The following is a 25371-nucleotide window of genomic DNA, read 5'->3' as shown; positions in this document are numbered from 1 at the left end:
TTTTTCAAAAAGGAATACAATGCTTCAGTTTAAAGAGATGATATGTTGTCACACTTCTAGCATTTCAGCTTAAATATATATTATCCTCTCAGGTTACTCTGGTATGAATGATTCTGAGCAGCCCCCTACTGGAGCGAGGTATGAGACTAAAGGATTTAAATGTTATTTCCAAGTGTATTTAAAGCTGGGTTTCAATATATTCATTTACATTGCGAGGGAGGAAAAACAGAATTTAAGAGACATTTCCTCTTGCTTACATTATTTAGTGTAATGTGGCAAATTTTTTACAGAAAAGATGCAGACCTGAGCTCTTTTAACAAGATTATTTTTGCCCTTTTTCTCTTTTAAATTAGGTTTTGATGAAGGAGTACAATGTGTCTTTGTGCCCTTCCTCTAGCAACTGTCGTTGGAACTCCATGATGCTATCATTATGGCGAATGGTCCAGGAGTCTGTCTGGAGCTAGTGACACAGCCAGCACCCCACCGCTGGTCATGGTTATGAGGGAACAAGTGATTGACATTCTAGGTCTTCTTAGCCCTTTGAGGAGGCTTTACAGGTAACAGAGCAAGTTAATAAAAACCTGATGTGTGCAATAATTACACCAGGCATCTTCAACATCTATAATGAAATTTCCAAATCTACATGTGTAACCTTTTGTTCAGTAATCCCATAATCAGGCTAAGAAGAAATGTGAACGGGGTCTTTAATAGAAGACATGTTTGTGTCTTATCTATCGGAGGTCCTGCAGGGAAATGGTGTGACTATGTCTCTCATCATACCGTCCCTCATTGGACTTGATAAAACCTTGGAGAATTGTGTCACCAACTACACCCACTTCTGCAAGGCCCTGCGCACAGGCCTCTACACACACTTCCAGCCAGTGATTCACCAGAAGGACATGATACTAGCTGCTGTGCTGGATCCTAGGATCAAACTGCAGGTACCAAATTAGGCCAGAAGCATAGCGGACTCCTGTAGATTGATATTTAGTTGAATATGCGTGTTGAGTAGATAAAGAAAAAAAATGTGTCTACATTTAAAACGACCATTTTTTTTTTGCAGCCGTTTTCTGATGACAACCAGGATGAACAGAATGATTTCCTAACACCTCCGTCAAAATCTGAGGCTCGCAGCATTGTTGAGTCCACATTAGAAAACATGGAAGCCTCAACTTTTCCTACTGTTGAGGCAGAGAAAGATCAGACAGGCAGTGGGCTGGAGCACGATGTGAAAGAAGAAAGCCAGACAGATGCCGTGATGGACACTTGTGCTGGCAGCTCAGACAACAACTGTCCTGAAATCAGTGAAAACGACCTCAAGAGGAAGTCCATCTTCAACTTCCTTCAGCCGCCTGCAAAGACTCTAAAGATGTCAGAGTTCGACGTGTACCTGTCTGAACCGCTGTGGGAAAGCAACTCTACTCTTCAGTACTGGAAATGTGCTTCTCGATTCCCGAAGCTCCAAGGCCTCGCCAAGAAGCTGCTGGCGGTGCCCGCCACATCTGGAGGTTTTGACCGTTTCAGTCCGATGGCTGCGTGCATTGTGAAAGCAAAAAGGAACCGCTTGCCACCTCACACCACAGAGAGACTGCTACTATACAAAAACTCTGTAAAAGTGAAGACTGTTAAAAAGCCCAGTCGGGCTGCTAAACACTGATGGATAACAGCTGAGTGTGGCAGAGCTTTCACAGCATTAAACAGAAACTTTGCCTCTACTTTTAAAAACTGTGCCATACGCTAAGAAGGAGGGTGAACTGCTAATACCTCTTATATTGTAGCAAATGAATCAGCTGACTCTTTGTTCCTAGAACGCATTTGCTGGACTGCATTAAAAACAAAACAAAACAACAAGTCCTGTGTTACAGCTGGTTTCATCAGTTTGTTAAAGTGATGCATTCTGGTCAGTGATCCTCACAGCTTCATACCTGCAGCAGCGATAGAGATGCACACTGTCTCTGCGTGCTGTACGGTGCTGCTCAGAGTTGTACTTTGTTCCTTCCACACATGATTCAAGTCAGAGCTCTCTACTGAATTGGGAAATGGCAAATTCGAAATGGAGTCAGTGAATGAATGGTATCTGACTCACTTCAAACCAAAATGAGTTCAGCTTGTATCGTTCTTTTGCAGAATTTCATGTTTTCTGACTGCAGTTTTTGTTAAGACAGTAATAAAATGTCAAATCAGAGGTTGAATGCTTATTTATTTCCACTATGGACTGATAAATGAGATATTTGCTGCCAAACGTGATGGAACCGTAGATCTTTATATTGAATTTGGCTATTCAGTCCCTCCGGCAAAAGTCATTTATATTTTATAGTCAAATGAGAAATCCACTGTACATTTCTTTCAGGCATTACAGTTTTGTTTCATTCATTCTAACGTGAAATACAACGGTGTCAGCATCTTTTCAGCTTTTTATCAGACTGGTCTTTCACCATTTTCAAATAGCTTAATCAATAATTCATGTACTTTCATAGATGCTGTTATTTTTTAATTAAAATTTTGCTTGGATAAACTATAATGTCTGATGGAAGTTGATGGGAAAAGCTTAGTTTAGTTTGGCTCTGTCAGGTAGGCTGATGTTGGCATTGAATGACAGCTACCTGATTTTACTGTGGTAAAGACCGATAATGTGTTGAAAATTAACACCAGTGTTATGAGTGCTTTGATCTCCTCTGAGAAGCATTCAAAACGTTTTTGCTTGCATTAAACATTGGAGTATGTATCAGCTGTGTTATCAAGAAATGAGATATCTGCTAGAAACTGGAGCTGATATTAAAGACAGTTTGCGACTGAAGAAAACTGTGAGAACATTTTTCAATCCTTTCATTGATTCATCTTCAGATGAAACTGCGTCACGTCTGCTGCCAATAAGTAATTTAAATGCATTCTATTTTATTTTAGTGTTATTATTAATTTACATTTTATTGCGTCATTGTTGTGCATTTTACTTGTTTTAGTTGCATTCTAGTTTGTAAAGCAAGTTGTGCAGCATGGGCTGTTGGAAATGTGCTCGATCAATAAACTTGACCTTGACCATGTGTGGAGGGAGCCAAAACATGCTGCTGTTTGCACATATTTAATAATGGGCTCTGCAGAGGAGCTAAAGAAGAGTCCAGCATGTTGCTCTGACTGTGTAACTCATAAAGGTACAGTAACGGCAACATTGCCTAGTGACTGATCAGGCCAGTAACATTTCTATTTCTCATATAAACCATCTCAGTGACTTCAGCAGAGATATTTCGTTAGTCATGGTAAATACACGGATTAGCTACCGAACATGTGCTTTTCCTCAATGTCTGACTGCGAATGACTGAAAATGTGTTTACTTTAAAAAATGAAATATGTATTTGGCCACAGTCACTAAAGGTTTGCTAACTAAAAACTAACTAAAATGTAGCTTTAAAAATAGCTGAGAATAGCCTATTTTAATAACCTCACTCCACTTCCTGCCACTGTACAAAAATGAAGCCAAAATTCCCTTTTCATGGGGACTGGCATCATTTGTGTTTTTGAAGCCAGTGTGTGCGTAGTAGTGAATAAAAGCAGATCAAAAGTACTCAAATACAACCACTTGTACACATCAAAAGAAAAATTCAGTTCACATCAATTTTATTTGTGCCAATTTTAAACCTTTATTATATTATAATATATAATATAATATTTCAAGGTAACATCCCTACAATAATGCAGAGAAAACCCAACAATCCGAAGATCCCCTATGAGCAAGCACTTGGCGACAGTGGGAAGGAAAACCTCCCTTTTAACAGGAAGAAACCTTCAGTAGAACCAGGCTCAGTGAGGGGCGGCCATCTACCTCGACCGGTTGGGGGTGATGAAACGACATAGATGAAATGCATGTCACCTCTTCACACATGCAGAGATCTCATTATTTTCTTACATTTGTGCCTATTTTAAATCTTTATTATATTATAATAATTATATTATATTATAATAATATTTCAAGGTAACATCCCTACAATAATGCAGAGAAAACCCAACAATCCGAAGATCCCCTATGAGCAAGCACTTGGCGACAGTGGGAAGGAAAAACTCCCTTTTAACAGGAAGAAACCTTCAGTAGAACCAGGCTCAGTGAGGGGCGGCCATCTACCTCGACCGGTTGGGGGCGATGAAGCGACATAGATGAAATGCATGTCACTTCCTCACACATGCAGAGATGTCCTTATTGTCTTACATTTGTGCCAATTTGAAACCTTTATTAAATTATAATGTATAATATAATATTGCAAAGTCACATCCCTAAAAACTCCCTTTTAACAGGAAGAAACCTTCAGCAGAGATGTCCTTATTGTCTTACATTTATGATGTTATAGCAAATACAGCCTCTCCTGGTTTACGGATGTAATATACCTTCAGGATGGGCGGGTATTAAATTTGTTTTGTAATATTGTCTCTTTGTGATTTATTTTGACTTTGGAAACAAAAAAATAGATATGTTTTAACCAGCTTAAAAGCTGATTATTTCTTTGTTTTTTAGATGTGTTTGGGTTTGGCTGAAGGCCGGCGATTGACTATTTTTGCACCAGGATTGTGTACTCTACGTAGAGTTGACTGGGAATTACGTACAGGTGGATGGGGATGAAACCTTTCTTCTTCTGCCTTGGGAGTAACAGTGGACTTGAGTTTGAGTGAGCTTCTAGACTCAGACTGCTTGTTTGAATTTTCTACAGTTTTAGACCAGGCCCTAGTGGAAATAGGTAGAAGGCCACGCACTGCTTTAGCTTACTGTCATATGTGGTAAGCTTGTTACCCATTTTACCCTTAAGGTCTCTAATTTCGCTCAGTTGTTCTTTCAGCTCATTGTCGTCTTTGGATGGAATAGTATTCCACATTGCTCAGGTCAAATCTCACCTTTTTCAGTCTATTTTTCATCCCCATCCTTTCTTTGCTGCTCTGGGGAGGCTTTTTTCTCGACTTGCACCAGTGTGGCCGAGCGTGTCATAAATTCCCTTCAGCTGTTGCAGCAGATCGTCATTTTCTTTTTTCTGTACTGCATTCTTTTCTTGTTGAATGCCAATGTCAGTTTCCAGTTCTTCTATTACTTGCTTAAGCCTCAATATTGTGTACTTGGACTTTGTCAGAGCTTTCTCAACCTCTTCTTTATGCTCCACAGTTTGCGTCAACTTGACTTCACTGTGAAGAGGTTGTCAATTTGCAGAGCTAAGCTGTTTCTCGTGTTCTTTCTTTAGTTCTGGCCTGCTGCAGTTTGATAATGTCCAGCTCAGCCTTTACAGCATTATAGCTGGTCTTAGCATTGGCAAGGTCTACGTTTGTCTCTTGGAGTTCTTGAGCCTTTTCTTTGATTTTATTCTGAAGTGTCTTTATAGTGTCTCTAGCTGTATAGAGTTTGTTCTCAATGCAGAACTTTGTCTCAGAAAGGAGCACTTTATCAGACCTAAGATTTTCACTTCTCTTTATCTCCAGTTCCAGATCGTTTTCTGCTTTGCTAAGAGCAGTTTTCAGACGGGCTATCTTATTTTCCTGGGATGAAATTTTCTTCCCAGATTCCTGTGTCTCATTTGCAAATATAATTATTTGCTTAGTTTTAACCTTAAGGCATTTTTCCAGGCGGTCGATAGTAAAACGTTGCCTTGCCAGCTCCTTTATCTGACTTTCAGATTCCAGGACTTTGACTTTTAACTCTTTCCTCAACGTTATGTTGTTACATTCCTTCTCCCTAAGACGTACTTTCAGCTCATCATTTTTCTTTGTCAGTTTGTTTTTCTCGTCTATTGCGCAGTGCTTTCCCGCTTTATACTCCTCATTTTGTCTTTGACACTTTTTAAGTTCAGCCTGTAGTTTCTCTTTTTCTTCTTCCACACTTTTAACTTTCTGTTGACGGCAGTACACCTCCCCAGGTAGTGTAAGAAGCTCGTCTATCCTTCTTTCAAGGAAGTCATTACGATGAATGTACTTCTCATTGTTCTGAATCTCAGTCTGAAGCTGCTCATTTTGTTTTCTGCAGTTCTTTAACTTTTTTCATTTTTTTCCTCAGTCATCTTGCTTAGCTTCATCATGAGTTCTTGTTTTTCTTGCTCATTTTTGATTTTAAGGACAACCAGAGATTCCACCTCTCTTTCTTTCTTGTCCCGCATCGTTTTTTCAGTGGCACATTTATTTTCAAGGTGTTTGATTGCATTACGAAGAGCCCGAATTTTTGCCTCATATTTGTTTGTGAGATCTACATTCTGTGACTCTGCGGAACTTAGCTGGGATTTGGTTTCCAGCAAAACATTTTTCCATTTTTTCCATCTTTTCATCTTTGGATTCCTGTGTCATCTTAGCAACCAGTTCCTGTTCTTCTTTCAAAGATGCCTCAAGACTTGAAATCTTAGAATTCTTTTCATCAATTTCCTCAAGCTGAAGTTTTTCAGCTTGTTTGTAATTTTCTATATCATTTCTGAGCACCTGGATTTCTTTGGACTCCTCTTTCATCTTTGCAACCAGTTCCTGTTTCTTTTTTCAAAGATGCCTCAAGATTTGAAATATTACAATTCTTTTCATCGATTTCCTCAAGCTGAAGTTTTTCAGCTTGTTTGTACTTTTTCCATTTCATTTTTGAGCACCTGCATTTCTTTGGACTCCTCTTTCATTTTTGCAACCAGTCCCTGCTCTTTTTTCAAAGATGCCTCAAGACTTGAAATCCTACAATTCTTTTCATGGATTTCCTCAAGCTGACGTTTTTTCAGCTCGTTTGTAATGTTCTATCTCATTTCTGAGCATCTGCATATCAAAGTAGCTTAGGGAACTCATTTTGAAATTAATGTATTTAGTTTAGTTTATATGACGTGTTATTCTGTGTTTGAAAAATGATCTACTCAATGAGAGAAAGTGTTGCAAGGGAAACTGAAACCGTAGCTAGTTCAGAACTATAGCGATCTATGGGTTCAAGGTATGTAACTTGGGGGATATTTATGGGATCTGACTCCGCCCCCAGAACTGTCTTCAAAGGAGTTCAAGTGACGTTATCGCCGAATGTCGTGACGTTCAAAGGACAGTCTATTATGATGTCATTTTGTACCAGAATGGGTTAAATTGATATTGTGTATTTGCAAGTTGATCAGCTTGCATTACGATTGTTTTTAGCAGACTTAGCGATCCTTATACTTAGCCTGTCTTTAAGTTGTCTGTCGTTTCCCACCGTATCCCGCCCGGATCGAATCCATTTATGTACAGCCCATCCGCTCCGTTCATCGGGGCTCATCGCTGCTGTTGTAGTCACTTGTCCAGAGCTAACAACAGCTGTTGAGGCTGGCTATTAAGCTAACATTGTCCCCGCTAGTGTTAGGTTTACGTGTCCTACAAGTCACACTTTTTCTGTGATAAACAGTTGAATTAAATTCTTACACCGTATGAGAGGTTTCCAGCGTCAAAGCATTAGCAATAGGTGACAACAACCAGTGCTGGAGGATTTATTTAATTATTTATTTAGACCCGCAATACAAAGACAACTAATACTGGCGAACATCACAAAAGGTACAAGTACGTATTCTGCAGAAAAACGTTCACCATTTGCGTTTAAGAGTATATGAATTTATATGACTACTGCTTATGTGAAATTAAGCTCAGTTTTAATATTTCATGTCATCTATAATGATCATAGCGTATGCAGAGATGACACATATTTGTCCATTTTAATATTCAGCTGAGCGTGAATGGAAAGTCAGAGTGGTGTTTGACAGTATATATGTATCCTATTATACATGAACATAGTGTATATATATATATATGAATGTTTGATTCAAAGATAAGATTAGACACTTAAAATAAATTAATAACAAACAAAAATCTAGCAGGTTGAGCACTGTGTGAACAAGGAAACATTCAAGCAGATGAAAAATATATTAAATTAAAAATACTGAGGCTTATCGTTGATCAGCTTGGATTGTGTAGATCACAAATCTTTTGTTCTGAATCTTTTTTTATTTAATTTTTATAAAATCTATCGTGACTTTTTTTCATCAGTGGAACTCTGTCCCAGTCTGCTCCACCACCGGGAGATTCTCCGCTGTCCACGATGTCTTCACTGTGGATGCCAGTGAATACAACACAAGAAAACTTGCAAGTATCATTCAGCATTGATGGTGCCTCCACAGCTGTGCAAGTTATCCATTATAAAACATTTATTAATGAATAATAAACATTTATAAATGCCAGATAGGAGCCTTATTGTAAAGTGCAAAGCATAAACCCATTTATTAATGACTAATGAACATGTGCAAATGCTAGATGGGAGCCTTATTGTAAAGTGTAAAGCATAACACCATTTATTAATGACTACTAAACATTTATAAACACAAAAGAGAGCCTTGTTGTAAAGTTTAAACCATGTCAACATTTATTTATGACCAACAAACATTTGTAAGTATTATTGGGCCTTACTATAAAAAGCATAAAGCACCAACAGTTATTTAACATTGCTAAACTTATATACAAGCCTTTTAAAGATAGCTAAAACTACATTAAGGAAACAAATCCCATTCCTAATTTCGCCACTGGCATAAGACAAAGGAAAATTATAATTACCTTAACTGAAACGGCACAGCTGTATTATTTACTCTACACACGTTTATACAAATCAAAACATAAAAAAACAATAAAATAAACTAACCTAACAGGTAAATCTCTTAGTTGTGTGGAAACAACACATACGTGAACAGATCTTTGAAAAACGGTTGGTTTTGCACATCTTTTCTTCAGCTCAATATGCTCAAAACAAACAAAACTACTTAGAACAAATTAGGGTTTCAGACAGATTTCCCTCTTTGAATTGGAAGCAAAGTACCAGCGGCCTTCATACTTTCTATTTTGTTTTTTACTTCATCACTGCCTTGAACTGCAGCCTCACATCGCTTAGCAAAAGCTAGTACCGTCTCTCCACTAGGCCTGTTGGACAGTAGCTCCTGGTAAACATTGGGGACCGCAATAGCAAGCTCCCCAACTGATGAAGTAGACAAAACAGTGTTCCTGTCGAGCCCATGCTTCTGAAAAGCTTTGGTCATGGTCTTCGTCTTTGGAAATGTCTTGAGGAGGGATTTGTATCACATATTGTATATCATTTGGCGTTTGAACTAAAAATGAAAACAAAGCAAATAATTAGAAAAGCAAATTCTCAAAGCATAGACAGATAGATATGTATATAGGACGTAGCAAACACAGAGTAGTTTTTAGAAAAAATAAAAATCATAATACTATGTTTTATGTCACATTTATAGTATCCTCTTCTGTACAATCTTCTCTTCCAAAATCTTTTGCTCACCACGCTGCAGGACCTTCTTCTGCTCCTTCTTGGGTTTCTTGGCTCATGAATGTTTTTTCTTGTATTTGTGCTTTCGCTTCTTTGGGGATGAAGATGAGGAGGACAGACGATGCAGATGAAGATGCGGAAGATGAATCTGAGTTTTCAGAAGCCTTCGATGAAAAAGGATCATTGAATGGTTCGTCTTTAGGTTGCTCTGCAGGATGCAAACAAGAAAATGGCTGGTTTTAGAAACAAGATATTTGACACCACTCAGATTACACTGAGTGACAAAGATGTGCAGAGTAGCTGCTACTTCAAAGTCCCCCTGTTTTTCAATTACACAACTGACGATTTAGTCAGCTTATGTGCTTAAAGAGAATGCGGATTTTGTTAAAGAAAATCATCATGTGAATAAAGTATCGAGAGAGAGAGAGAGAGAGAGAGAGAGAGAGAGAGAGAGAGAGAGAGAGAGAGAGAGTGTGTGTGTGTGTGTGTGTGTGTGTATATATATATATATATACACACATATATAAAATAATTTCTAATCTAAACTTGGGGAAAAATATTGATTAAAAATGGTTACAACTTGAATTTATAAAAAGCCACTTTGTAAAAAAGTTTTGATATATCCACCTATGATGGTTTAGACATTTGTAAAACAAGGCAAATAATCCTTATGTGTACTACCTTACTGGGGTGTTTAATATAAATCTATTGATGCACATAAACAAAAGATAAAAACTAAAAATATACAACAGAGTGATATCAAACGTTTGGAATAATCAATAGTATTAGAGCTATTCCAGTGTTACCTGATGTTAATTAGCCACCGTAGCTAGCAGCCAAATGGCTCGGTAGACAGGTAGCTAGCATTACAACGTTACTCAACCGTCATGTTTAACTGCTGACGCCGTTAGCTTAGTGCAATCTAGCCCATCCAGTCTCTGCTTTTTGTATCCCTTCGAACGTGTGCTGACTGTGTAGGTCGCAGAGGCACACAAAGTTTTATCTTCTGCTCCATCCACGGCGCAGCAACTTCCACGAGCGATTTCAGTGTCTGTTCGTGCCCCTTGACCTTCAGCTGGTGGACGCGCTCTGATAGGAGGGACTTTCCTTAATAAGATTAACTGTGATTAGATGTTTATATGAGCTCCTCTGTGTTTGGATTAAGTTTGTTCCCCTCCCTTTGGCGCCAGAACATTTTTTTTACCATGAATCCAGTGGGTAGATCATTGACTGTAGAAAACATGGACGACGCGACCCCGCCTCCTACCATTGTGCAAAAATGAAGCCAAAATACCCCACTTGTGGAGGCTGCCATCTTGCAAATTTGGAGCCAGAGTCTGCGTGACTTGAGGTGGAGCGACTGTGTAACGCTCCCGCCCACACACCAGCTGGACGTGACCGCAACACGCCCCCCCTACACTTTTTACGGCTCGGCTGCTCGAGTTTTTTTTGCTGGTTTACCGCAACTGACGACTCGTTTAATTAAGGTAAATACAACCATGTCACTGTTATAAAAAAGACACACAGCCTTATCATCTTATAGTTCTAAAATCACTGTTGTTAATTCGTTAGTTAGATTAGCCGCTAGCATACGCACTGTGTTGGAAGCTTGTTGCTAGCTAGTTAGCGATGCTACACACCTGCTACTCTTAATAGTCTTCAACACTTATGTTTTTTTTTTTTATCCATTTTTAGACAGCGATGAGATCAGCTGCACACTCTACAGAGGCCCAGAGTTACTGTTAATATCAACAATATAATGCTGTCCTTTGAGATTCTAACATAAGACTGAGTGTAATAGATCTAAAACTGTTTAAATCTTCAGAGCCCTCTACAGCCTGGTAACATGGAGACTTTAAATACATCAGCAGAACGTCTCAGTAGTGTAGTCTAATTTGTTCTTTTCATTTAATAATAGAGTCCATATTATATCAACAGCTACATTCACCCTGGAGAGAAACTAGTGAGGGAGACCATCAGGACCAAGCTGGGTTTCTGGGTCCAGAGGTTTGGGAGAAACTTCTTGCCTTTCTTTCATCACAGCTGTCCTGTGCATAAGTTCTGTTGACCCGCTGTAAGAGGCATTCATTTAAGAAACACCAGGAAGACTGAAGCTCATCACATTGATCAAGCAGGACTCATGATCTTCACTAGTCAGCTCCCTCACAGGAAATCTTCAGCACTCCTCTGTAGGCCCGCCCCAGGAGATGGATAAACCCAGCATTTCATCAACACTGTGATAAGACCTTTGGTTTGTGTAATGTTATAAATACTCAGATACTCCCCAGAGGCTCCGGACTTTTACATAAAGATATTATATTCAGTCCTGTAGAAAAGTTATATATTTAAAATATGTGATCCTCTCTGGTTACTCTGGTATGAATAACTCTGAATCACTTTATGGTCAATAACACACTATGTGTGAAAAAATTCCAGATGACAAGTTTGTAGTTCAACATACAAGTGACGACCTTTGACCGTCATCAGGTTTTATTTAATTGTGTTAGAGAAAATCTCATATGCTCTTCATGCAGCTGAGTACATCAAGTGTTTAAAACGGAAGCTGTGCAGGTCTGAGATCAGCAGCTTTGTGAAACACCAAACTGAGGTCCTGTTAATGCTGATATATATATATAGTGACACAGTTACATGAGTGATTAATCCTTTTGATTTTTTGGCTTTAACTTCATCAATAAAACAGCTGCAGCTTTCACTACAGCACGTGTGGTACTTTAACCTTTGTACTGTTTTCATCAGTTCATTTTGCAGTTAACATGTTGGATGATCTGTCTGCTGTCACTCGATGGGGCTGAAGGTCTGAATCTGAGGGCAGCTCCTGTAATAAAGACAACAGAACCATCAAACTCAGATATAAATTTTATCCCTCAATATTGAAATAATGCTGATTCTTCTGTCCTCACACACTCAGGATCTGAAATTCTTCTCTTACATTTTTTCAGTATTACAGTACACTACAGTACTTTAATCCATAGTTCCTGATTAAAGAGGAGTTACTGAAGTACAAGCTTTAAAAAAATTGTTACTGTCTTTACAGATGTAGCAAGAGACTGAAACATGCTGTTGTTTGCACATATTTAATATTCAGCTCTGCACAGGAGCTGAAGCAGGGTGCAGCCTGTTGCTTTTTACAGTATAATACTTGTAATAAAAGTACAGTAACAGTAATTAGTGACTGAGCAGCCCGGGCGTTTCTCTTGATTTCTTTAGTAAATTCATTTACCTGCACAGCTAAACGAACCCTGACAGCCGAGTGCACCATTATAGCTAGCTAGGTCTCAGGAGCTAGCTAAGGACGGTAGTTACGGATTAGTTACAAACACGTTTAACTTACCGAAAAAAGTGCAGCGGGGCCTCGGGTCCTTCTGTCGGGTAGTCCAGTTTACTGAAGAACACGTCAGGCTGTCAGGTTAAAACACTCGGTCGTGTTTTTCGCAGCGTAAACGCTGGCCCTCCTCTCAGAGCCTGCGCTCTATCTGCTATTCCCGGACAGAGATACGCAAGTTTCTCCGTGACTGCAGCTGTCAGTCAAAGCTCTTATGATGACGTTTCACCCCAATTTAACATCACCGCGGTAGGAATTAGAATCAAACTTATGGGAAAGGAAGACCCCTTGAACATCAATCAGTGTGATGAGAACTATTGCAAACAAAAGAAAGAATCTTTGGAAAAAAAATTATCCAAAGAATAATTAATTAATTCTCTAAGGAGAATTAATTTATTTTAGTCTGACCCCAGTCCCATCCGCTAACATGGAGGAGGCGGGGTTTATGACCTATACTGCAGCCAGACACCAGGGGGTGATAGAGACGTTTTGGCTTCATTTTTGGGGAGCTGTCGCGTCGTCCATGTTTTCTACAGTCAATGGGGTAGATCTTCATAACAGAGTCGGAGACACTATAACAGGTAAGAAAATCCTCTTTTTTTTGTGTGGGACTATTTTTGGTTATAGGGCTTGTTTTATATGGCATATTAAGTTCTTTAACTCTGAACCGAGTTGCACTAGATTTTACGGTGTTTCGGGGTGATCGTGAAATAAAATACTAATTTCTTTCTACCAAAATGTAGGTAATGTAGGCACTCATATTGGGGTATGAGTGCATACCCCAATAGAAGAAAAACAAATGAAATATAAGGCACTGTGGCTCATTAAATGGCTGCAGAAGAAACACTTGGTAAAGAAGAAGCTTAGATGCCCTGTTTGCCACCATAAGATGAAAATGATTTCCGTGGTGAAGAAAGACCAATATATGTGGTATGTATAATGCATGATAATGTAGTGCATGTAGTAAATATAACAAAAATATTTCTATGTTATCAATGCAAGAGGGAGCATTAACCCCTTTTCATTATTATTGTCTTCATGAATTTTGTGATTATCTTATCAATTAATGTGCATGTTTAGGGTCCATTTCTTTACTTAACTCATTGGTATGCTCTCATGTGCTGCAAAAGAGCAAGTCATAAGAACATTTCCAGAACAATCAGAACTTGCTCCCTCTTTGAGAAATCAAAATCATCTCTTTTCAGGGCCTCAGTAAGTAATAATTGTCTCAATTTATGTCACAGATTTATTCTCAAGGGCTCAGGCTCAGACAAATAGATATGATCGATGACGAAGTGGCAGCTCCAGAACACTAAGTAGCATGGCAAGGCACATTTGACATGTTTATATTCGTGTAATTAAAGGCAAACAACTTTTTGAATGTTTCTTTCTAAATATTCTGTGTAATAATATTCTTTTTGTTTTCAGTATGCACATGGATGTTTTGGAAATGCATGGAAAACAAAGAAATGGATATTTGGACTGATGGGAATTAAAGAGAAAAGGCGAAGGCTCATGTTAAAGCTTGCTGAAAAACGATCAAGGCACTAGTGATGGGATTTTCGGCTCGACTCACTAAAAGAGCCGGCTCTTCGGCTCCGAACCGGCTCTTCAGGTTGTTTTGTTGCTTTAATTAATTTATTATTAACAATAATATAAAATTTTGCACAAAATGAATTACTAATGTAAATAAAAGTGGTTTTATTTATATATATATATTATATATAAATATATGCCGTGGCCCCTGGAGACAAAGCACATACAAACTCCAAAACACATTTCTAGCGTTAACTGAACTTCCAAAACAGAGCTACCTAGATCACTTAAATTACACAATTGAAAGCATATGTGTATTTATACACAAGCACTCATATATATTCAAATAATTTTTAAAAAATGTTCATTTACCTGTTACTACCACACACCAAATTTAGTCATTGGTACTTGCTGGCTTGTGTAGCCACTAGGGAACAAAAGCTCAACACTGCGCCTAGCATTCTGGAGCACTTCTGTTGTGTTTTGTACGTGTTTTGGAGTTTTTACGTGCTTCTGAGTTTGTACGTGCTTCGGGGTTTGTACGTGCTTCGGGGTATGTACGCGCTTCAGAGTTCGTACGTGTTTTGAAGTTTGTACGTGATTTATTCACTCCACATAAAATGTAATAAATAAATTATACAATACAAAAACCAACTATTCACAGTTCAACTTTTAACTATTCAAATTTTCAGCTTTTTCCTTTTAAACATATTTAAAGTGTAACAACACAAAACACTGCAAACCACAACACAATTAAATATAAATTAAAATATGAAAACAAAAAGAACTTGCATATTCTCTGTCATATGGGCCTGCATGAATAAACTTTCTGAATCCTTTATCATCCGCAACTGAAAATAGTTGTGGATGATTACTATACCTTTCTAATGTGACATTGTTGTCCCTGGCTCTCTTTCTCTCTCTTTTTCCCTCCCGCTCTGTTCCTGTGCTACTGCCAGTGTAACTACCCCCCCTCCCCGCTCTGCCCAGCGCAAAGCACAAGGCGCGTGCGGAGTGAAGTGGAAAAAAAGTGCGAGAGAGAGGGTGAGAGAAGGAAAAAAAAATCCACGGCTCGCGATAAGGAGCTGGCTCGTGTCGTTCACGTCAAAAATCCGTCTCTAAGAGCCATTTTGTTTGCGACCGACACATCACTACAAGGCACCACCTTGTTCTTCTGATCAGACAGCATGTTAAGTCAGGTAGTGCAATTATCAGTGATGAGTGGAGAGCCTACAAGAATGCCTACACTGTAAATCACAGCAGGTGATTTGTAGATCGTCAATCTGGCAGTCATACACAACATATCGAAAGAGCTTGGATGACCATCAAAGGACATGTCTGTAGACTAAGAGGAAATCGTACTGAGAAGTTGCTGGAGGAACACCTCATGGTTCTTGAATGGTCATCTTGGCTTGGTTCACAACACCCTGATGGGCAACTGGAACTTTTGTTCAAGGATGTACAAAAAATATTTCCAGTCTGAACCAGTCTGGCATGAACTTTTTTTGGAGGGGGTGGCTTTTTGGTGTTTTAAATAACACATTTAATGTTACATGTGGTACTCTTACAATACATTGCCATTTTTGACAGTAGCACTGATTGTAATTTAGGTCCAAGTGTAATAAATGGTGACATACATGTAAGTCTCACTTTTGCCATTTATAAATGTTTATTAGTCATTAATTAATGATGTTATGATTTACACTTTACAATAAGGCTCCCATTTGGCATTTATAAATGTTTATTACACACTAATAAAAAATGCTATGCTTTACACTTTACCATAAGGCTCCCCTTTGGCATTTATTAATGTTTATTACTCATTAATAGGTGGTGTTATGCTTTACACTTTACAATAAGGCTCCCATTTGGAATATATAAATGTTTATTATTCGTTAATAAATGGTGTTATGCTTTACACTTTACCCTCAACTAATTCATAATAAACCATTAATAATGGTTTATAAAGCATTTACAGGTTAATTAATAACATAGCTATAAACTATTTATTAGCCATCTATAAAGGGAGTCTTATTGTAAAGTGGTACCGAAATATGAAATAAAAAAACTATACAGAAATATGAGATATACAGCTATACAGAAATGTGAACTATGCAAGTTATAGAATTAAATACATATATACATACATATACATTAAAGTACATTAAACATTAAAGTTAAGAACTAAAATACAGTTGTAGAATTAAAATGATCGTATTGTACAGAATGATTATTTATACAGAATTATACAGTAGTGCAGTTAAGATAAGTGAAATATGTGGATAATTTCTACAGAGGCTATATAAAGTGCTAGTGGTTGTGAGTGGTGGTTCAGTCCATGTTATTATTGTGTGTATGAGGGTACAGTTGTCCATTGTTTGTTTTTGTCCATTGTGTGTGTGTGTAGGTGGTTGTGGGTGTTTGTATATCCAGTCCATGAGTTTAATGTGGGTCAGATGTTAGGAGGCAGAGTTCAGGAGTCTGACAGCTGTGGGGAAGAAGCTGTTCCTGTGTGAAAATTGCTCAGTGGAAAAGTTCAACTAATTTCAATGTTTTTTTTGTGTGTGTTTTAATGAACTTTATTGAACACACAATGAGTATACAACATACAAACAGATGAAGTATACAAAAGAACAGAACATGAACATACAAAACCAGGGGTAAAAAAAATAATTATGTAAATACACGCAAAAATTCACATATATGTATTGTTTTAAGAGCCTTTTTGTTGGTGGAGTCTGATATTGATTGTATGTACAATTCCACATCCTTATGACAGAAATATGGTGTTTCATTAACAAACTTACATTTATGGATAAAAAAAAATTCGATAAAAGTATTAACAAATTTATTATAAAAAAACATTTATCTTTCTTCCTGAGGAACTTAAAGAAACAGAATAAAACATTTTCCCATCGTAAAGAGAATTCCCTTAAAATATGGACAATAACAAACCTGCTAAATGTCCTGCAAGCTGTCTTCCAGTTGATATCTGGAATATATCGGTTCCAGTAAGATATTATATATGAGAGAGACACGATATCTTCTTGGAATAAACTACGTATTCTCTTATTGCTGTGACCAAGTTCCTGTGAAAAGCACATTTTTCCCACTGTTGACTCAGCTGGATCAGGGAGAGTGGATGAGGTAGATATTGAGCTATGAGTGTTTTTATACAACATTAAAGTACCTGAGGGTGTGGCACCAAGCACCTCTGAGAATTCCCGAACACTGACTGGAAAATTATATAGTGCAAGAAATTTGTTGTAAGTAGTTGTCCCTCTTTATTACCCAGCTGAGCCACCAATAGGATCCCATTTTGGACCCAAGTTTCCAGGAAAAGTGATTTATTTTTAAATAAAATATCTCTGTTGTTCCAGATGAGGTATCCGGTTGTTAAGTCTGACGTCACTTGCCGTGTCTGGGCCTAAACTCCGCTGCAGGTCCATATATCAAACGATCACTATGGCATACTGAGAGTTGAAAAACTGTCTAAAGTCTTTCATCTTTAATAAAATGATCAGCGTTCTGCTCTACCAGGTGTAACAATTGAGTTTAACATCCAGGCATCCATGAAAACGGAATTTATGTCATTTAACGGAGTTAGAAGTTAGCAGGAAGTTAGCTCGCTAGCTTCTATCTAAATACAATATAGCACGTCCTGACTGTGAGGTTTTGGAAACAAATTCAAACGTACAGCTCTGTTATCACTTCCAACATAAATGAAGACAGAAAACTAAACAGCAGTGACGTTTGTAGGGTTACTGAAGTTTAGCTGGTATATAATGTTGTGCTATGTGACTGCTAGCGACACAGCTATGTTAGCATAATATAAACAAGCTAACTTTTTTTCCACTCGATAAAAGTTAACGTGAGTGTTCTCAGTGGTCAGGAACAAATGTAATCGCATGGCAGGATGCTGTAAAAGGACCAAACTTCAGCCAGGAGAACAACTGAGATAATCCATCCACAATACGAGGTTAGTCATTCATATACTGCTGCATGGGCTGGGCTGTAGTTACATCCTAAGGTTTTAAAAACTGAGCTTAAATAAATGTTTAGCGGTAATAAAAGCAGAGGGAGGTCAACAGTGATCCCTGACTGTTTTAGGAGCTTTTTGAGATTAAATAGAAGAAAATACATAACATTTAACATGTTAACAACACAAAAGCCATATTAAACGCAGACTACTTTAGGCCCGGAAGTAGGATTTGTCACGTCATCACTTAACGACCAGATTTGTGTGGTGAGAAGTTGTGTTTATAAATGAGGGTCCACGCTAAGAGCACCTGCTTATGGAAGGATGAAAGTTTTACAGGGAGTTTCTCAACATTGTAATTACAATTTAAAATAAAATTAAAGCCACCAAAACGGGAGAAAATATGATCTGGTATAAAATTCCAGATAGAGGAAGGGTTTAGAGGAAAATGTTTAGCCCAATTAATTTTGAAAGTGTTATTTAACGTAGAAAAGTCTAAAAAGTTAACCCTACCTTATTCGTAGTTATACATCGCAACAGATTTTTTAATATAATGTGTACAGTTTTTCCATATAAAATTAAAGCTCATGCGGTCAATGTCTTTACTAATTTTCTTATCCAGATGTAAGGAGAAAGCAGCATATGTCAATTGGGATATCCCTTCAGCTTTAGTAAATAACACTCTACCTTTCACAGATATATCCCTTTGCAGCCACTGGTCGAACATTTTTTGGGTTTTTTATATTATTGGAGTGAAGTTTGAAGAGCATCTTGACTTTGGTCTTTAGATATTTACAGTCCTAGGTATGTGACTTCTTTTTAACAGAAATATTACAGATAGCATTGGCAGTGCAGTCTTTAATTGCTAGCAACTCACGTTTTTTTTAGATTTAGACATAAACCAGAGGCCTCAGAGAAATCGGTAATCGCACTAAGGGCTAGAGGGATTTGATTAGGATTCTTCAAGAAGAGTGTGGCGTCATCAGCTAGCTGGCTGATGATGAGTTCCTTATCAGCTATGGTGATTCCTTGTACAATACTGTTTGAAATATTAGTTGCAAGAATTTGTGTACAAAGTAAAAACAAATATGGTGAGATCAGACATCCTTAGCCGTTAATTATATTAATAGAGCTATTGCCATTTGTGTATATGGTTTTGATAGCTTTACAGAAAAATTCTCCAAAGGCACATTTTTCCAAAGAGTGGAAAATAAATTGATGTTCAGTTGTATCAAAAACCTTATAAAAATCCAGGAAGAGAATGAAGCTATTGTCAGGTACCAAATCCAAGTAATCAAGTAGATCCAAAACCAGTCTAATGTTATTAGAAATGTGTCTATTTCTCATAAAGCCTGACTGTGTCTCATCGATAATTGTGTCCAAGACCTCTTTAATTCTGTTAGCAAGTACTAAAGCCATAATCTTATAGTCATTATTGAGCAGACAGATAGGTCTCCAATTATCAATAAAAAGTAAGTCTTTGTTTGGGTTTGGAATAAGTGTTATGAGACCTTGAGTAAGAGTAGGAGGGAGGGTTTTATTATCTATACTTTCTATGAAAACCTGCAGTAAGAACGGAGCCAGGAGATTAGAAAATGATTTATAAAACTCTGCAGTTAACATACTTGCCAATCTTGAGACCTCAGAATTAGGGTGACATTCAAAAGGGCTGTTGGGGGGGGGGGGGGGGAGTGGTATACATATATATATTTATATATATATATATATACAAAAAAACGTGAATTTTACAATGTTTATTTATCGAATAAAATAAGTTAAATGTCACCGTTATTATTGACGGACACAGCGGGGGTGTCCAAATTCAGAGGCTGCGTCCACCTGAGGATCCGGCCTTCGCGGTCTAAGTGGGCCGGGTCCTCCGAAAGCTGGGTAGACCGGAAATGAACTTTTTTTTTTTTAATTATTTGAATATATATGTGTTTTGGAGTTTGTACATGCTTTGGAGTTTGTATGTGCTTTGGAATTTGTACGTGTTATGTGGAGGCTGTGTGCACGCCGGGGTGGTGACATGAAGGACCCAAAATGCAGACTCAGGAAACCAAAGGTGAACTTAAATACAACTTTAATGTTAAACTAAAAAAACAACAAAACTGAGTAACCAAAACTAAACTTACACGAACAGACTGAAAAAACACACAGCTAAATAAACGGTAGATCGCGACAATGACAAACTGAAACACAGGGCTTAAATACATAGAGGGAGCAATCAGGGAATGGACAACAGGAGGGAAACACAGCTGGGGCAAATCAGAACTGACGAGACAAGGAAGCGTAAACTGAACACACTGAGATACGACAGAAACCTTCAAAGTAAAACAGGAAACACAAAACACAGACTGAACAAAAGACACAGACTCACATGCAGGCACTACAACAGAAGGAACAGAGACGTGGAACCAGGGCAGACACAGACTGGACACGGGGATACAGCAGACAGGGGAGACAGCAACCAAGGATTACACAGAGACAAACCATAAGACATGACTCACGAAAACCCCAAAAACTAGAAATTATAAATAATATAATAAACTCAAAAGCCCTGGGTCAATGACCCAGGCATCCTAACAGTACGTGCTTTTTGGAGTTTGTACGTGCTTCTCTAGGGCCGCCGTATATACTTATATAACATAACACTTATATATATAACTTATATTAACATATATAAACATATATTTAAAAAAACATGTTTTTTTTTAACATTAGTAATTCCTTTTGTTCATAATTTTATATTGTTGTTGTTAATAATAGAAAGAGCCGGCTCGTTTTAGTGAGCCAAGCCGAAGGAGCCGGTTCTCTAAAAAAAAGCCGGAAATCCCATCACTATTCACAAACAACTCTCAAATCATGTGATCTATAAATGTTCTACTTATATTATTTTGAGTGCTCAGTAGTGTAATGAATTATTAAAGTGAAATATTAATTACAGTCCACATACCATTTGCCAGCACAGGTTTTGTAAACCAAACTTCTCTGGTCCTCACACTGCTCATCTTAGCTAGCTAGCAATATAAACCATTTCAGTGCCTTATCTTCAGCTACAGCTCTTAACGTCATTTCAGTTAAGTACAATCAGAGCAGCAGAACTAATGTCTGAACTACAGCATTCTTTAATCAACATTCAAGCACAGCACAGTGATTTCTTTAGTCAGGGTAAATACACGGATTAGCTACCGAACACGTGCTTTCCCCCAACGGCCGTCTGCAGATTACTGAAAATGTGTTTACTTTAAAATATATAGTATGTATTTGTCCACAGTAACTAAAGTTTCACTAACTAAAATTTAGCTTTAAAAATAGCTGAAAACAGCCTATTTTAATAACCCCACTCCACTTCTTGCCACTGTACAAAAATGAAGCCAAAATTCCCTTTTTATGGGGACTGCCATCACTTTGTATTTTTACTCATCAAAAGAAACATTCAGTTCACATCAATTTTATTTGTGACAATTTTAAACCTTTATTATATTATAATATATAATATAATATTGCAAGGTAACATCCCTACAATAAAGCAGAGAAAACCCAACAATCCGAAGATCCCCTATGAGCAAGCACTTGGCGACAGTGGGAAGGAAAAACCTTCAGTAGAACCAGGCTCAGTGAGGGGCGGCCATCTACCGTGACCGGTTGGGGGTGATGAAGCGACATAGATGAAATGCATGTCACTTTCTCACACATGCATAGATGTCATTATTGTCCTACATTTATGATGTTACAACAAATACAGCCACTCCTGGGTTACGGATGTAATAGATCTTCAGGATGGGCGGGTATTTAACTTTTTTTCTAATATTGTCTCTTTGTGATTTATTTTGACTTTGGAAACAAAAAAATAATAATATTTTTTTTAACCAGTTTAAAAGCTGATTATTTCTTTGGAGTCAGTGTGAGAACTGGTAGGAGGGTTTTTTAGATGTGTTTGGATCTGGCTGAAGGTTGGCGCCTGATTTCCTTTTGCACCAGGATTGTATATTTGACGTAGAGTTGACTGGGAATTAAGTACAGGTGGATGGGGATGAAGCAGAGGTGGATGGGGATGAAACCTTTCTTCTTCTGGCTTGGGAGTAACAGTGGACTTGAGGTTGAGTGAGCTCCTAGACTCAGACTGCTTGTTTGAGTTGTCTACAGTTTTAGACCGGGCCCTAGTGGAAATAGGAGGTAGCAGGCCATACACTGCTCTTAGCTTACTGTCATATGTGGTAAGCTTGTTACCCATTTTGCCCTTAAGGGCTCTCATTTCTTTCTGTTGTTCTTTCAGCTCATTGTCGTCTTTGGATGGAAAGTATTCCACATTGCCCAGGTCAAATCTCACCTTTTTACGGCTATTTTTTCATCCCCATCCTTTCTTTGCTGCTCTGGGGAGGCTTTTTTCTCGACTTGCACAGTGTGGCCGAGCGTGTCATAAAGTCCCTTCAGCTGTTGCAGCAAATCGTCATTTTCTTTTTTCTGTACTGCATTCTTTTCTCGTTGAATGCCAATGTCAGTTTCCAGTTCTTCTATTACTTGCTTGAGCTTAAATACTGCGTATTTGGACTTTGTCAGAGCTTTCTCAACCTCTTCTTTATGCTTCACAGTTTGCGTCAACTTTGACTTCACTGTGAAGAGGTTGTCATTTGCAGAGCTAAGCTGTTTCTCGTGTTCTTTCTTTAGTTCTGCCTGCTGCAGTTTGATAATGTCCAGCTCAGTCTTTACAATGTCTGTTACTATGTGTGCAATAATTAAACCAGGCATCTTCAACATCTATAATGAAATTTCCAAATCTACATGTGTAACCTTTTGTTCAGTAATTCCATAATCAGGCTAAGAAGAAATGTGAACGGGGTCTTTAATAGAAGACATGTTTGTGTCTTATTTATTGTAGGTCCTGCAGGGAAATGGTGTGACTATGTCTCTCATCATACCGTCCCTCATTGGACTTGATAAAACCTTGGAGAATTGTGTCACCAACTACACCCACTTCTGCAAGGCCCTGCGCACAGGCCTCTACACACACTTCCAGCCAGTGATTCACCAGAAGGACATGATACTAGCTGCTGTGCTGGATCCTAGGATCAAACTGCAGGTACCAAATTAGGCCAGAAGCATAGCGGACTCCTGTAGATTGATATTTAGTTGAATATGCGTGTTGAGTAGATAAAGGAAAAAAATGTGTCTACATTTAAAGCAACCATTTTTTTTTGCAGCCGTTTTCTGATGACAACCAGGATGAACAGAATGATTTCCTAACACCTCCGTCAAAATCTGAGGCTCGCAGCATTGTTGAGTCCACATTAGAAAACATGGAAGCCTCAACTTTTCCTACTGTTGAGGCAGAGAAAGATCAGACAGGCAGTGGGCTGGAGCACGATGTGAAAGAAGAAAGCCAGACAGATGCCGTGATGGACACTTGTGCTGGCAGCTCAGACAACAACTGTCCTGAAATCAGTGAAAACGACCTCAAGAGGAAGTCCATCTTCAACTTACTTCAGCCGCCTGCAAAGACTCTAAAGATGTCAGAGTTCGACGTGTACCTGTCTGAACCGCTGTGGGAAAGCAACTCTACTCTTCAGTACTGGAAATGTGCTTCTCGATTCCCGAAGCTCCAAGGCCTCGCCAAGAAGCTGCTGGCGGTGCCCGCCACATCTGGAGGTTTTGACCGTTTCAGTCCGATGGCTGCATGCATTGTGAAAGCAAAAAGGAACCGCTTGCCACCTCACACCACAGAGAGACTGCTACTATACAAAAACTCTGTAAAAGTGAAGACTGTTAAAAAGCCCAGTCGGGCTGCTAAACACTGATGGATAACAGCTGAGTGTGGCAGAGCTTTCACAGCATTAAACAGAAACTTTGCCTCTACTTTTAAAAACTGTGCCATACGCTAAGAAGGAGGGTGAACTGCTAATACCTCGTATATTGTAGCAAATGAATCAGCTGACTCTTTGTTCCTAGAATGCATTTGCTGGACTGCATTAAAAAAAAAACAAGTCCTGTGATACAGCTGGTTTCATCAGTTTGTTAAAGTGACGCATTCTGGTCAGTGATCCTCACAGCTTCATACCTGCAGCAGCGATAGAGATGCACACTGTCTCTGCGTGCTGTACGGTGCTGCTCAGAGTTGTACTTTGTCCCTTCCACACATGATTCAAGTCAGAGCTCTCTACTGAATTGGGAAATGGCAAATTCGAAATGGAGTCAGTGAATGAATGGTATCTGACTCACTTCAAACCAAAATGAGTTCAGCTTGTATCGTTCTTTTGCAGAATTTCATGTTTTCTGACTGCAGTTTTTGTTAAGACAGTAATAAAATGTCAAATCAGAGGTTGAATGCTTATTTATTTCCACTATGGACTGATAAATGAGATATTTGCTGCCAAACGTGATGGAACCGTAGATCTTTATATTGAATTTGGCTATTCAGTCCCTCCGGCAAAAGTCATTTATATTTTATAGTCAAATGAGAAATCCACTGTACATTTCTTTCAGGCATTACAGTTTTGTTTCATTCATTCTAACGTGAAATACAACGGTGTCAGCATCTTTTCAGCTTTTTATCAGACTGGTCTTTCACCATTTTCAAATAGCTTAATCAATAATTCATGTACTTTCATAGATGCTGTTATTTTTTAATTAAAATTTTGCTTGGATAAACTATAATGTCTGATGGAAGTTGATGGGAAAAGCTTAGTTTAGTTTGGCTTTGTCAGGTAGGCTGATGTTGGCATTGAATGACAGCTACCTGATTTTACTGTGGTAAAGACCGATAATGTGTTGAAAATTAACACCAGTGTTATGAGTGCTTTGATCTCCTCTGAGAAGCATTCAAAACGTTTTTGCTTGCATTAAACATTGGAGTATGTATCAGCTGTGTTATCAAGAAAATGAGATATCTGCTAGAAACTGGAGCTGATATTAAAGACAGTTTGCGACTGAAGAAAACTGTGAGAACATTTTTCAATCCTTTCATTGATTCATCTTCAGATGAAACTGCGTCACGTCTGCTGCCAATAAGTAATTTAAATGCATTCTATTTTATTTTAGTGTTATTATTAATTTACATTTTATTGCGTCATTGTTGTGCATTTTACTTGTTTTAGTTGCATTCTAGTTTGTAAAGCAAGTTGTGCAGCATGGGCTGTTGGAAATGTGCTCGATCAATAAACTTGACCTTGACCATGTGTGGAGGGAGCCACAAAACATGCTGCTGTTTGCACATATTTAATAATGGGCTCTGCAGAGGAGCTA

At 38.2% G+C, this 25371-nt stretch overlaps 3 protein-coding genes and 3 pseudogenes across 4 annotated transcripts in view; 3 read left to right on the top strand and 3 right to left on the bottom strand.

Moving 5' to 3' along the window:
- Positions 1-538: 538 nt before the first annotated feature.
- On the top strand, positions 539-2739 carry LOC146495142 (uncharacterized). 2 transcript variants are annotated; one of them, XM_085146669.1, is made up of 3 exons: positions 539-557; positions 741-941; positions 1064-2739. In XM_085146669.1, the coding sequence occupies exons 2-3, from the start codon at positions 765-767 to the stop codon at positions 1655-1657; spliced, it is 771 nt and encodes a 256-aa protein (XP_085002795.1). In that variant the 5' UTR covers positions 539-557; positions 741-764; the 3' UTR covers positions 1658-2739. The 2 variants fall into 2 exon arrangements, with proteins under 2 accessions (XP_085002795.1, XP_085002794.1); XM_085146668.1 differs by lacking the exon at positions 539-557 and having other exon boundaries at positions 564-941.
- Positions 2740-3595: 856 nt separating this feature from the next.
- On the bottom strand, positions 3596-6930 carry LOC146495141 (uncharacterized; annotated as a pseudogene).
- LOC146495135 (uncharacterized) overlaps positions 3596-25371 on the bottom strand; it is a 34355-nt gene continuing 12579 nt past the window's right edge. Inside the window, exons 2-3 of the mRNA XM_085146793.1 lie at positions 22156-22193; positions 3596-4592 (exon numbers count right to left, since the gene is read on the bottom strand). Of these exons, the coding sequence (XP_085002919.1) occupies positions 4583-4592; positions 22156-22193 (48 nt within the window). The 3' untranslated portion in view covers positions 3596-4582. The remainder of the gene's footprint in view (positions 4593-22155; positions 22194-25371) is intronic.
- LOC146495140 (coiled-coil domain-containing protein 106-like) lies at positions 7965-9510 on the bottom strand (annotated as a pseudogene).
- On the top strand, positions 13336-15730 carry LOC146495139 (uncharacterized; annotated as a pseudogene).
- Positions 22997-24043, top strand: LOC146495138 (uncharacterized). Its single transcript, XM_085146806.1, has 2 exons — positions 22997-23212; positions 23334-24043. The coding sequence occupies exons 1-2, from the start codon at positions 23036-23038 to the stop codon at positions 23925-23927; spliced, it is 771 nt and encodes a 256-aa protein (XP_085002932.1). The 5' UTR covers positions 22997-23035; the 3' UTR covers positions 23928-24043.

This window comes from Neolamprologus multifasciatus, chromosome 20 (genome assembly GCF_963576455.1).
Source record: "Neolamprologus multifasciatus chromosome 20, fNeoMul1.2, whole genome shotgun sequence".
Lineage (NCBI taxonomy): Eukaryota > Metazoa > Chordata > Actinopteri > Cichliformes > Cichlidae > Neolamprologus > Neolamprologus multifasciatus.
The sequence above is the reverse complement of the archived record's forward strand: the minus strand, read 5'-3'. Positions and strand labels throughout refer to the sequence as shown.